The 14,968-nt window shown below is 43.4% G+C and overlaps 1 protein-coding gene across 1 annotated transcript; it reads right to left on the reverse strand.

Moving 5' to 3' along the window:
* Nucleotides 1-6,480: 6,480 nt before the first annotated feature.
* LOC129152209 (uncharacterized) lies at nt 6,481-8,944 on the reverse strand. Its single transcript, XM_070552818.1, has 4 exons — nt 8,408-8,944; nt 7,999-8,142; nt 7,453-7,702; nt 6,481-7,266 (listed from the first exon to the last, which is right to left on the reverse strand). Exons 1-4 carry the CDS (start codon nt 8,942-8,944, stop codon nt 6,893-6,895), a joined length of 1,305 nt encoding a protein of 434 aa, XP_070408919.1. The 3' UTR covers nt 6,481-6,892.
* Between the last annotated feature and the right edge of the window lie 6,024 nt (nt 8,945-14,968).

Below are 14,968 nucleotides of genomic sequence, written 5' to 3' on the forward strand. Positions count from 1 at the left end.
ACCGTGTTGACGTATTTAACATGTTTCCTCTACGCTGCAGGAATTAAAGTTTACATCACAGAGTAAAAGTTCGACAGACAAGTTTGTTTATATCCGGGTGGGGGAGGGGGGACTCGGTGCTACACAAGGACAGCTGGTGTGATCAGCTCTGAAAAGCGTTGATCACAATTTGCAGATCACGTTTATTTTTCACGGAGATCGGCCGCGGATTCCTCTTCCGTCTACATTATAGGAATCAAAACTAGGAATTGAAATAAAAAACGTTGAGCGATTCTGGGAAAAATGAACAGTTGGAACCGGTTCCAATCGATGCTCGATGCTCAATGCCCAACGCTAATCAAAAGTTATAGATCTGAGCAAAGTGAGTTGGTGTAGTTGCAGTACACCCAGCTAAGTAAGAATCAGTGCCACGATAATATTACTTATTAAGTATCCCTCTATCTGAGAGTATTAATATTCATCAAGGGGACACAACATGGTCCCAAGTCCAAAACAGCCAGTAAAAACAATGAGACTATAAAACATTACAAGACAGATAAGAGTGTTGACCGAGACACTGATGAAGAGGTAGTGGATATGGCATTGACATAGGCATGGCAGTGGAATGAGAAATCATGGCATCTGATTACTTTACCTAGCGGAGCAAAAAAATAAATAAAATAAAAAATTTAAAAATGGAGTTAAAAGGATGGGGCCAAGTACTGACCCCTGAGGAATGCCGCATGAGACTTTGTGGAGGTTAGAGGTAGACTGACTGATGATAATGTATTCAGTCCTATTGGTGAGATTTGACTGGGACTATCTAAGAATTGTATCAATGAGTCCAAAGGTAGAAAAAAGCTGGTTTAACGGGATGTTGTGATCAAATGCAGGTGAAAGATCCAGACGAATGAGAAGAGAAGGAGAAGTGGCCTCTGATGACTTCAGGAGGTCATTGGTGACTCTGACAAGAACTGTTTCTGTGCTGTGGGCTAAAGGCACTTACACACCAGTATCGGCTCCACTCTGCCTAGACCGGGTTGGCAGTGTTCTCATTTAGGTAGTCTTGGATTTTCCCGCGCACAACTGAACATCTTTTAAGCCCTCTTCCTGAGACGGTCTGCCTGGAGCCGAACTGGTCCAACACGCCCACTGCTGACTTATTGGCTGGCTCAAAATCCCACGTACCAATAGGGGGAGCCTCCAACTGGCAGATAGAATTAGCCCGTGGGGGCTTCCCACATGGGCGATTCATTATTACTCTGGATGCTGTGGAGTTAACTAGCCTCTGACTGAAGCCGTTTTACTCTGTCTCTCACTTTTGTGAGGAGCGCATGCACACACAGTACTACCAGACAATGCAAAGCAGGATGCAAAATCAGAGGCAGAGTGTCCAAAGGCAAGACTACTCAGGCCGCTTTTGGAGATACCGCAGACTTATCCACACTCTTTTGCCCCGCCCACGTGCTTGAAAATGCACTCATGACTACACAGACTGCCCATTTGCTCAATCATGTTCGCATTTCGAAGGCATTGTGGGGAAAATGCGGCCAGGCTTTGGTGGGCGGAGCATAGTGGAGCCAATGCTAGTGTGAAAGTGGCATAAGTGAAACCCAGAATGAAATTTTTCATAAAGGTTGTTCTGTTTTACAGGATACTGTAGATCACAGGTGTCAAACTCCGGTACTCGGGGGCCACTATCTCATGTTTTAGTGTTTTCCCTGTTTCAACACACCTAATTTCAATCAGCAGGTGAATAACAGGCTTCTGGAGAGCTTAATAAGCTGCTGCACAGGTGAATCAACTGTGTTGGAACAGGGAAACAACAAAAAGTTGCAGGATACTGGCGCTCGAGGACTAGAGTTTGACACTCCAGCTGTAGATGAATGGCAACATCTTTCTTCAACATTTTTGACAAGAAGGGGAGGTCAGAGATAGGCCTGTATCTACAAAGGTCTTCATGGTTGAGGTTGTGCTTCTTGAGTAGAAGTCTAACAATGGATTTCTTCAGGGCAGAAGGAACTTTGACAATCAAGAGAGTGATTGATGACGTGAACAGAGCACTTAGGACATTAATGTGGTCTTTTATTAAAGAGGATCGGATAGGAGTGGGTCTGGGCGACAGGAGGATGATTTCATTGTCCCAATGATGTTCTTCACCTCCTTTAAGGAAACCAGAGGAAAACAATTGAGGGGTTGAGATATGTTGCATGTTAAGGGAGCAGTTTGAGGTGGAGGGCCAGGAAGGTAGAGTATCTTTCAGCTAAACAGCTGAGCTGTCTGCTGGTCATTGATCCTTCACCATTATACATAAAAAAACAACTAAACTACAGAGAAGTAACAATCTGTCATAGATCACTGCAATATCTGTCTCACTATTTACTCCACAGCCCTGAAACATATCATCACACTCGCTGTCACGGAGCGTATCTTCCTCTGTCCTCCTCCAACAAAACCATCCTTATCGGTTGAATGTGTGAAATTTCCACTAATAGAAAAGGGATTTCATGTTTTTGTGTTTTATTTTTTATGTTTGGGAGCACATCTCTCAGCTCTCACAAATCACAGAATCAAGGTTTTCACAATTCCGCTGATGGCCTAAAAATGTAGTTTAATTCTTTTTAGTATAACTCCGGTTTAACTTGGGCTATTTTAAAGAAATGTGTGTTTGGTCGTAAGACGGCTCAAAAAGCTGTCGCAGAGCCAGTCAGACTGGACCACCACAGACTTGCAAATCACCCCCACGTTCACCGTTTTTTACACGATTATGCTCCTGACGAGGGATTTGGGTAAGATGCCCTCAAATCTCACAGTGTGATCCGCGCATAAGAAAGCAGTTGGTCCAGTTTGATGAGGTAAGTAGGGATCTAAAACATATGAGGTCAAAAGATCTGAATCTGGATTAGAGGAAAAAAATAAGGACCAGATAGATCAATGTCACTGAAACAATCTTTCTCTGGTGTTCAAGTGAGGAGCTCTTTAACGGAAGGCAATACAGAGAATTGCTGCAGGAAAGACTAGGGCAGTTCCAGAACTCACTAGGAATTATCAATCCTCTCTGACAGGGGAATGACTTTGGATTCCCCAGGAGAAGCTAAAGAGTATCCAAAGAGTCTGGACATCCTTCTTGGATCTGTTTCCTCTGTGACCCAACTTTGAATAAATGACTCATCTTGGTAAATCGCATTATACTGTCCTGAAAGCAAAAATGTGAAGGTACACAAAATTGTCCAAATAAAGGAGGTATGTAGTAAAGCTAGTTATTTACTGCACAGAGTTAATTTAGATAAGCTTAAGAATTATTTTGTTTTATAGCACAACGGTAGCTGATGGAAGTAAAGCTAATTAGGACATATTTTTGGTTTTGCTTTGGAATAAAAAAGGTTTCATACATGTGAGAATCTGAAAAAGCCACATGAAACACAAAAAGACTGCCAGGCAGTCAACAGGTGCAAGTTTATGGAGGAAAAGTTGGGGGTGTTTGTGTACAGGAATGTTAATTTCCAGGATTTTTTTTTTCCAATAAAATTGGCAGCTGAAAGCCGGCTGCTGATATTGGTGTCCTTCTCAGTCAAACACACTCACAACACAAACTCTGACACGATTTTACATTTTCTCGCACGTTTCACTCACAAGTCTCTGGTATGGATCCAGAATTTCCTTCTCATTATACAAAACTAACTGCTGAAACTAACCCTGAAAGATGTGAGAGGCAGCAGAAGTACGGAGTTACATTTGTGTCAAAAACATATGCACTACAAGTCATTATGTCCTGTTTAGAGTAGCTGGCATTTTGTATTTGGAACTAAAGGTTGATGTCAGAATGTGGGCCTTAAAGTCCCACCTAGTCACCTGCACAAAGACCTGTTTAAACATTCAGCAGCAAAGTCAGACCAAAGAAGCGTAAAGTTTTACTGAGGTGGGCTAAAGTCTCCAAGATGAAAATTCAGATCAGTTGTAGTGTGGGTGAGGCCATGTGTTTCAACAAATGACCACGGGTTAACATTCTACCAGGACTCAGGCTGGGCCACCCTGACACCGGGAGGTCAATTATGAATCTCTCTTAACTTGTGCATTATCCATATCACAAAGATAACCAGGCACCTCTGATAACGCAAGACTTTTTTTTATCTAATCTGTTTTAAGCTGAGCTGCTGAGCTGTGGTGGCCTCATGGAGGGGGCCATCGGCTTGAACACTGCTGCTAACCACTTAAACATTCTCCCTCTCCTGATGAACCATGGGCTGCATGGTGACGCAGTGGTTAGCACTGTTGCCTCGCAGCACGAAGGTTGCAGGTTCGAAACTCGACTGTGGCCTTTCTGCGTGGAGTTGTGTGTTCTCCCCATGCATGCGTGGGTTTCCTCCGGGTACTTCGGTTTCCCCCAAAGATTACAACATGCCCTATAGGTTATAAATTGTAAGTCGCTTTGGATAAAAGTGTCTGCCAAATAAATAAACATAAAAAACAACATGTTACTCTCTTTGACATTGAATGTGCTACTACTAGTTTACCCGTTTAATTATAGATCCACTAGGATAAATACAATGAAGTTTATCTCTCACCAAATAGAATATTTACTAAGAAATCACAATGTAACTATAGAAACACTACTGTGTGTGTGTGTGTGTGTGTGTGTGTGTGTGTGTGTGTGTGTGTGTGTGTGTGTGTGTGTGTGTGTTCTGTCTTCTCCATCCCCAGTGAGTCGTGGTGGATGGCTGCTTATACTGAGCCAGGATCCTCTGGTGGTTTCTTCCTGTTAAAAGGGAGTTTTCCTCTCCACTGTCGCTGCATGCATGCTTAGTATGAGGATTGCTGTAAAGACTCTGACACTAGTCAGTGACTCGATGCAACCTGCTGGGTTCCTTATATAGGAAACTTTTTTCTGATTGGCTTAATGAACTGACCTGTATTGGAATTGGTATATAATTAGGAATGTTTAACATGTGTAGTTAAGGACTTTCGTAAATGCCCACAACAAACTTGCAAGCTTTGGATTTGAATAGTTAATAAAAGAGTTGCCACTTCCTCTAAAGTCAGTTCTGCCACCTGCTCAGCCAGGTCAAGCTGAGTCAGTAAAGCATATAGCACCACACTTCAACGTAATACTTTCTTTGCAAAAACTGCAAAGCTCCATTAGATGCAAAGCTTCATCTGACCACCAGCGTTCTGACTTCTCTGGCCCCTGGATCGCCAGGAGCTTTCACCACAAGGGTTTGTACATTCTGCACAACTGGCGTAGGATGGTTTTATTAATTGATAGTTTGTTAAACCATACAATCAGACTCATTTTACAATCCAGACATCACAATTTTCTAAGACACTTAACTAGGTTTTATTAACATAACATCTTAGCTTACATTCCATCATTTCATTCATCGTCTCAGTTACAGTGGGGCAAAAAAGTATTTAGTCAGCCACAGATTGTGCAAGTTCTCCCACTTAAAATGATGACAGAGGTCAGTAATTTTCATCATAGGTACACTTCAACTGTGAGAGACAGAATGTGAAAAAAATCCATGAATTCACATGGCAGGATTTTTAAAGAATTTATTTGTAAATTAGGGTGGAAAATAAGTATTTGGTCACTTCAAACAAGGAAAATCTCTGGCTCTCACAGACCTGTAACGTCTTCTTTAAGAAGCTTTTCTGTCCTCCACTCGTTACCTGTATTAATGGCACCTGTTTGAACTCATTATCTGTATAAAAGACACCTGTCCACAGCCTCAAACAGTCAGACTCCAAACTCCACTATGGCCAAGACCAAAGAGCTTTCGAAGGACACCAGGAAAAGAATTGTAGACCTGCACCAGACTGGGAAGAGTGAATCTACAATAGGCAAGCAGCTTGGTGTGAAAAAATCAACTGTGGGAGCAATTATCAGAAAATGGAAGACATACAAGACCACTGATAATCTCCCTCGATCTGGGGCTCCACGCAAGATCTCATCCCGTGGGGTCAAATTGATCATGAGAACGGATAGCAAGAATCCCAGAACCACACGGGGGGACCTGGTGAATGACCTGCAGAGAGCTGGGACCACAGTAACAAAGGTCACCATCAGTAACACACTACAATGGCAGGGAATCAAATCCTGCAGTGCCAGACGTGTTCCGCTGCTGAAGCCAGTGCATGTCCAGGACCATCTGAAGTTTGCCAGAGAGCACATGGATGATACAGCAGAGGATTGGGAGAATGTCATGTGGTCAGATGAAACCAAAGTAAAACTTTTTGGTATAAACTCAACTTGTCGTGTTTTCAGGGTATCGGCAGGTTTAAGGGAGCCAAATTTAAGACTTTTTAAGACCTTTTTTAAGGCCACTTTGACCAAATTTAAGACCTTACATTCAAGACTAAAAAACATAATGTGACGAGTACGACCTTACAAATAGTTCTGGCCAAACCTTTATTGGAACTGAAAGTGATGAAAAATAACACAAACATCGAGATAAGAGAATCTGTGCATATATTTTCCAAAAACAAAATGCAGTACTAACAACTCTGAGTTAAATACTGAATATCCGTATTTAAATAAACTGAGTTTACATGAACGTGTAAAATGAATACAAGTACCATGTATTGAATACTAAATATAAGTAAATGGTCCTTCTCTTTTCTCAGTTATGGAATAGATCTGAGTTCTTCAGTCTTGGTCTTCAGTTCAGTTTCCACCTGTTCTAGTTCATACATTTTTTCTCTGTATCTCTTCCTCAGCGTGTTTGACTTTGTGATGAGCTGGGCCATCAAGCTTCCACTCTTCCCTTCAGCATCTTCTGCAAGTTTATCAGCATCTCTATGTAGGCTGTTGGACACTTGCAGCAGAATTTGCTTCTTTTTCCTAAGCTCCTCAATGGCTTCTTCTGCAGATTTTCGCTTCTGTGCCTCGCGATCAGTGATTTTCTTCCTCTTTTGCTCATCTAGATGCACTCTGTATCTGGACCTTGCTGATGCAGCCGACGCAAGTGGCTCCTTTGACATAGGGACATTGAAGACCCCCCCCAGAGACAGTGACATAATCACAGACCAGTCGCTGAGCAATCATTGTGTCTTCCTGCATATTGTAGGTCTCCACCTCTTTGTTTACAGAGAATCCTCTCTCCACTGTTGCTTGTCCATGGGACAGAAGTAGTAGTTTCTTGCTAAACTCCAATAGCTCCTGATAGCATTGGCTCAGGACGCCATTGAGAAATACATCCAGTCTACACTCTGTGGGTCTGTAGGAGAGAAAGGTCTCACTTCTCGCTCCAACTGATAAGACCTCAGTAAACTGCTGGACAATTACATCACCTGCAAAAAAAACACAGTGATAAAAAATGACTTCATGTATTTTGATTGTATACATTAAAGCTGCAAGCAAGAGTTTTTGTGAGACTGATTGCACCTTATGTCTGATATATTTAACATGTATCTGCAAAATTAATTTTCTTCATATATTTTTACATAAACAAACTGAACTGCTGTATTCTCTCCTACCAGCAGAGACACCTCCTGATAACTGCTGGTTTTGCAGAAATCTCTGCACCAGGTTAGTCATGTTTTTCTGGCACCAGTCTGGGTCAGAATACATCCTCCTGGGATCCGAACAGGCAACCTGCCTAACAGGGGGGTACTTTAATGGACTCTTGTCTTGCACTTTCTGAATGATGGTGGACAGCATCTTGATGCAGTCTTTCCTGAACCCCAGGACAGTAAGCTCCCCTATCTTTTTTTGTTGCTGAAGTTCCTGACAGAATGGAATGTAATAAGACCAAGTTACCCATTATAACAACCAACAATATTCATCACTATTGAATTAACCCTCCTACTATCCTAATGGGTGTGACCCCGCAAGGAAAGTTGACCATTGAGCAGGATTGATTGTTTATCCCTTGAGGTCCATGTGGCAGGGGTGAGGAGTGAGCACCACCTCACCCCTGCCACATGGACCTAAAGGGATATACCATCAATCCTGCTCAATGCTGAACTTTCCTCACGGGGTCACCCATAAAGACAGTGGCAAGGTTAAAGGTGGAACATTACCTCAAGAACTGACTCTGCACCCAAACCTAGGGTGACATCTTGCAGGGGGACCCAGTTATTCTTGTCACCAACATCCAGTTTGACCAGCTGCAGTGGACTGATATCCTTCAGGATTTCTCTCTTGACAAAACGCCATAGCACACTCTGAGAAAAAAAAAACAAAATGGGTCAAATTTTTTTTGACAAATCTAAACACAACACAAATATATATATATATATATATATATATATATATATATATATATATATATATACATATATTTAAATCATATGTGACTATTATTCATTTTCAAATGTAAAACAGTAAAAAGAGGACAGTGTATGCATAAATATGTTGACAAGCATACAGAATTATACAAATCAACATAAATTTGCAACATCAAACTGTCTGGTGTTAGGATGTTATTACCTTCATCAACTCTGCCAAGTCTGTGGCCAAGAATGGCATCACTGGTTCATCAGTTTGATATCTTGTCAAGAAAGGAGCGAAAGTCCTGGTAACAGCAATGTAGAAATGTAGCTTTGCAAGGATAAGGGGGTCTTTCTGAGCAGTTTCAAGTGTGTCAAAAGATGCAGTTCCTGGATTTGGTAGCTTCCTCGTTCTGACTGCATCCAGGTACATGGTCAAAGATGCCCACATCTCCAAGGCTCTCTCTGCTACTGGTAAGTTTTCAAGCCATCGGTGGCTACAGAATGCAAGTGGAAACTTTGCAGAAGCTGTCAAAGTTATGAAGTCCTCTCTCCTAGCTGGCACGTTATGGAAGAGAACATGCATGGCTTTCAAAACTTTCTCTAGCTGCCACACAGAGAAACCACTTTTGCAGGCATTATGTAGAGTGTGAAGGCCACAGCTCCCAACCACAATCAGCTGTCTCCCCTCATACTGCTCACGCAGTTCTTCTTGAAGCAACTCCAAAAACTTCCAGTTTACATTTGGCCCATCCATGGAGAATGAAAGCAGCTTTTTCAAATCCAGCTGCTGAGAGCATTCCTGAGGAAAAAACTGAGCATTAGGCTGGGTAATGTATCAAAACAAGAAAAACTTTGAACTGCTCCACTGAAAAAGTCATATTATTGAATTATTTTTTCCAAATAAAAAAAAATTCTAGTTGAAAAATAAAATGTATTCCCATTTATGGATTACAGCAACACAATTGCAATAATTACCCATAATTTTCTGACAGCATTGGCTACATGTGTTTTACTAGTGTTGGCTTGTTACTTACTTTAAAGTGGTGTAGTAAATCCTTAGCTGTTCCATGGCCCATGAACTGTGATCCTAGGTACCTGGACTGGACTCGATCCTCTTTCCAGTAACAAACATGCAGATCCATTTGCTTTGTTTTGGTCATCTGGTTGAGGGTTTCATCAAACATCAAAGTAAAACTGCCTCTGTTGACATCAGCCATAAGGAGTTTGATGATGTGGGGAGCCAAACGAAATTTGACTACATATGCGGTTTTGTCTTTACCACACGTAAAGTTTTTAGCAATTTCTGAGTCGGGAAACATAGCTCTAAATATATCTCCGACTCCCTCATTAGCGCCGTAGGATTGGTGTCTTGTTACGCTGTGAAGGCACCACAGTACCTCTGCCTGAAGAGTTGCAGTGGATCCAAAAATCCCCCTGAGGTCCGATGCTGATGCGGTCGCTGCTGAGTTCGGAGATTCTGAAGCCGGGGAAACCGGTGACACGGTGCAGAACTGAGAAATTGCATTCATCTGTTCGCGGGTTTTGGCTGCGGCTTTGTGCTTCTCGCTGTGCATATGCGACTCCACAGCTTTAATTCCCATGGAACCGAGTTTAAAGAGCTTTTTGCACAGAGTACAGCGGGCCTCGCAGTTATTGCCCGGAACCGGCGCTAACCACGTCGTGAACGTGGGATTAGCCATCCAGTTAACATTAAACTTGCACTTCCCCATGGCGCAAGCTCCCGCTAGCTTAACCAGCTAATGTGCTCATCTAAAAATAGCCCCCTTTCACAACCAACTGAATGTGTACGTTTCCGCTTACGCAAATATCACACACAAAAAAAGCTGAACACTAACTAGAAATTCACGAACATTTTATAGAATAAAAGAATCTTGTTTATTGGGTCTTTGGTAATTTAAGACCTTTGGAAACTGTATTTAAGGATTATTTGTCATTTTTAAGGACTTTTAAGGCCTTAAATTTGGAAAAGCTAATTTAAGACTTTTTAAGACTTTTTAAGGACCCGAGGATACCCTGTGTTTGGAGGAAGAAGAATACTGAGTTGCATCCCAAGAACACCATACCTACTGTGAAGCATGGGGGTGGGAACATCATGCTTTGGGGCTGTTTTTCTGCTAAGGGGACAGGACGACTGATCTGTGTTAAGGACAGAATGAATGGGGCCATGTATCGTGAGATTCTGAGCCAAAACCTCCTTCCACCAGTGAGAGCTTTGAAGATGAAACGTGGCTGGGTCTTCCAACACGACAATGATCCCAAACACACCGCCCGGGCAACAAAGGAGTGGCTCCGTAAGAAGCATTTGAAAGTCCTGGAGTGGCCTAGCCAGTCTCCAGACCTCAACCCCATAGAAAATCTGTGGAGGGAGTTGAAAGTCCGTGTTGCTCGGCGACAGCCCCAAAACATCACTGCTCTCGAGAAGATCTGCATGGAGGAATGGGCCAAAATACCAGCTACTGTGTGTGCAAACCTGGTAAAGACCTATAGTAATCGTTTGACCTCTGTTATTGCCAACAAAGGTTATGTTACAAAGTATTGAGTTGAATTTTTGTTATTGACCAAATACTTATTTTCCACCCTGATTTATAAATAAATTCTTTAAAAATCCTGCCATGTGAATTCATGGATTTTTTTTCACATTCTGTCTCTCACAGTTGAAGTGTACCTATGATGTAAATTACTGACCTCTGTCATCATTTTAAGTGGGAGAACTTGCACAATGGAGGCACATCCATCCATCCATCCATCGTCACCTGCTTATCCGGAGTCGGGTTGCGGGGGCATTAGCGGGAGGCGAAGCACTCACAAAATTCGGCCGCTGGTTCGCTGCTCCTCATTTCAGACCAGACGCTTGTTTCTCCGCTCCGGTCAAGGAGTGCCTCGTAGTTTTTCTTTTAACCACTTGGTGTCCTCCATTTCCTCTCTGCCTTTTCCCTCTACACCCCCCTCTCCCTTGCTGTTTGTGTGTGTGTGTTTGTACGTGTGTGTGTGAACCTACTGTGTGAACCAGTCGTTAATAGCTGGCCTACGACTTTCTGCCTCTCTGTCCTGTTTGCCCCGGTTGAAAGACTCCCAAAACCACACCCCCTTCATGTGGTCTCACACACACATTCACACACACACACAAGTTCGCTGTGTGTGTGTGTGTGTGTGTTTATGTGGTTTTTATGCAGTGTCTGTTTACAAACACATTTGACTATCTCGGAATTGTATTTTGAAATGCTTCATTTTAAATTTACCGGCCTGCCTCTTGTGTCTAGGTTTGACTTCCTGTCAGAATTGATGCTGTTCACCCGCGGCTCGCGAAAGAAATAGAGCAGATGCCGAAACGATCGCTGCACGGCGCGGGCTGGAGCGCCGGCGCGCGGAGCCTCGGCGGCCCATGCGGTCTATATAACAAGGGCGCCGAATGAAGGCGGCCCCTGTTTTGCTGCGCTTTGGCGGCCGGTGTCTCCCCAGCGTAAGTCGAGAGGCCCAGACTTCCCTCTCCGCAGCCACTTGGGCCAGCTCCTCCTGGGGAATCCCAAGGCGTTCCCTGGCCAGGTGAGAGACATAGTCTCTCCACCGTGTCCTGGGTCTACCTTTAGACCTCCTCCCAGTTGGACGTGCCCGGAAAACCTCACCAGGGCGTACAGGAGGCATCCTGACCAGATGCCCGAGCCACCTCAACTGGCTCCTCTCGCCATTAAGCCAATCAGAAAAAAGTTTCCTATATAAGAAACCCAGCAGGTTGCATCGAGTCACTGACTAGTGTCAGAGTCTTTACAGCAGTCCTCATACTAAGCAAGAATGCAGCGACAGTGGAGAGGATCTTGAGTAATATCAAGCCTAGCTAACTGTCCTAGAGTTCGATCTTTGGTGGCTCTGCCGTCCTCAGGGAAATCAGCATCCTTTTAAAAGAAAAGAGAGCCAAATGGTCAATTGAAAACCAGTAGGACCACTGAATTGTGAACTAGAGAAAACTACAGCAGAAAAGGATAACAGTATTCTCTTGAAGAGAGTTTTCGTCAACGAGGACAAAGAACCCGAGAGCGTGGGAGGGACTGAAGATAATAAATGCAGCAATGTAGAAACTCTTAGCTCTGCTAAAATTGTCTCTCTGGTGCAAAGGAACACCAAGCATCACAAAAAAAAAGCTCATTCAAAAGGGCCGTGAATAACTACGGTTCTGGAGAAGATCAGAACCATTCAGAACCATTCAGCAGGATCTCAGGGAAGCATTTAAGTTCTTAAACAGCCAATAAGAAAGTTCCTAAAACACTTGATTCAGAAGAATAATGGAGGAGTCTTAAAATGTTGGGCAGGCTGAACCACGGTGTGTTTGAGGTAAACTCAAACAGGATGTGATAAAGCAACATCCACACCTTTCAGTTCTCTCTTTCAATTATTCCTGTCATCACCAACCCTCCCAACACAAACACCCTCTAACTCTCTCCACACCTTTCCTGGACTTCTGCAAATATGAATTTGTCAGTTAGTCGTTTCACAAGCAAGAAAACACGTTTATTCACACGAGGAAATCCACATCGAACCAACTCTTCATTTCAGCGTGTGTATGTGTGTGCTTGTGCGTGCCTGTGTGTGTCTGGGTGTAAAAACATATGCTGTAACACATAATAAGAAGTAAATATGCGTGTGTTTGTGTCAGCGCTCAGCCTTGCTGCTACAACAAAATGGAAAAACAGAGGTTAGGAAAAAAGCTCCAGAACGGGAAAAGGAAATAAAAAAGGTAGAAACAGAAAGAAAGAGGCGATGAGGCATGGAGCAAGATCAAACTAAAAAATGAGTAGCGGTAATTCCGAGAAACAATGACAGGTCTCTTTCAAGTGTTGGAGCGACACACGTTCAGTTCCCTGAGGAGTCCAGGTGTGTGACAACATCTGTGTAACAAGGCTTCAAATATTACAGCCAAAACATATTTAATACAGAGGTGTGTGTGTGTGTGTGTGTGTGTGTGTGTGTGTGTGTGTGTGTGTGTGTGTGTGTGTGTGTGTGTGTGTGTGTGTGTGTGTGTGTGCACTTTACACATTTTGTCCTTGTCTCTCACCTTTCAGACTTTAATGTAATTTAATCAGTATGTTCTGCATCGGAGTCATCACCAGAGCTTTACTAAGTGACCACAGACTCTAACTTTATGTTTATAATTGATTGGTTTCATTCTACTACAGCTCTGTTTATTTTAACACAGCTCACAAAGTCTCCTTAAAAACTTTAAATCGTATATTTTATGTCATGGTAATTTTTATAACTTGTAATTGTTGTTGTGCTGCTTTCTTGTGCCTTAAATTTCTTCTTGGACACAAATAGTTTGTTGAATCTGGCATGAAACATGGTTTGAAACTGGAACGTGGAGTGTAGACCGCACCAATGTTCAGTCCGGTTTTAGCTCATATATATATATATATATACACATACATACACATATAGGGGGCGACGGTGGCACAGGAGTTAAGTGCTCACCCCGTAATCGGAAGGTTGCAGGTTCGAGTCCCACTCAGTCTGTCACTGTTGTTGTGTCCTTGGGCAAGACACTTAACCCACTTTGCCTGCTGGTGGTGGTTGGAGGGACCAGTGGCGCCAGTGCTCGGCAGCCTCGCCTCTGTCAGTGCGCCGCAGGGCAGCTGTGGCTACATCGTAGCTCATCACCACCAGTGTGTGAATGGGTGTGTGAATGGGTGAATGACTGATTGTGTTGTAAAGCACCTTGGGGGGCTCCAGGACTCTAGAAGGCGCTATATCAAACACAGGCCATTTACCATTTACCATGACATGAGAATCCAGGGTGAGAGCTGGGTCAAAGGTCACGCCAAGATTCCTGACAGAAGGTTTGGTGTGAGAAGCAAGCTGACCAAGAGTCTTTGACTATAGCAGGGCTATTCAATTTCCAGGCCTGGAGGGCCGGTGTCCAGCACGTTTTGGTTTTAACCTGCTTCAACACACCTGATTTAAATCAGCAGGTGATTAACAGGCTTCTGCAGAGCCTGATGAGCTGAATCTAGTGTGCTGGACTAGAGAAACCACTTAAAGTGCTGGATACCGGCCCTCCAGGCCCGGACTGGAATAGCCCTGCACTAGAGGGAGTTTCTGATTGGCAGGTAGAATCCGTCAGCAGCAGCTTCCCACACGCACAGGTAAACATCCTTTCTCACTGCTGCTCGGACCTGCCGGTGCAGCGTGAGGACAGACAGCTGTGAGATTATAATCCCAACCTGAAACTTCTCCACATAATAATATAAATATATCTGTCATTTCTTATTCTGGTTTACATCCTCGATTCATGTACGCATGTGTGTGTGTGTGTGTGTGTGTGTGTGTGTGTGTGTGTGTGTGTGTGTGTGTGTGTGTGTGTGTGTGTGTGTGTGTGTGTGTGTGTGTGTGTGTGTGTGTGTGTGTGTGTGTGTGTGTGCGCTCGCGCGTGTCTAAAATTTTTGGGTTTTTCTGCTCCAACACACCTGATTTGAATTAGCAGGGGATTAACAGACTCCTGCCGAGTTCGAATCAGGTGTGTTGGAGCAGAGAAACAACTAGAACGTGATGCACGTGGGCCTTCCAGGACCAGGGTTGGAGAGCGCTGCTTCAGAGAAACGGTGGTCGGGAATGGTCAGTTCTTAAAAAGTGAGAGGGCTGAAAAGTTGCTAAAGTGTGTGACTCTATAGTAAGAACTGTCCTGACACTGAGTTTAGTCCACAGGTGACTGCTGCTACAGTAAAGGTCACATTACTGTAAAATGCTAATCCTGCACAACACTTAATGCTGA

Source organism: Nothobranchius furzeri, chromosome 6, assembly GCF_043380555.1.
Source record: "Nothobranchius furzeri strain GRZ-AD chromosome 6, NfurGRZ-RIMD1, whole genome shotgun sequence".
Lineage (NCBI taxonomy): Eukaryota > Metazoa > Chordata > Actinopteri > Cyprinodontiformes > Nothobranchiidae > Nothobranchius > Nothobranchius furzeri.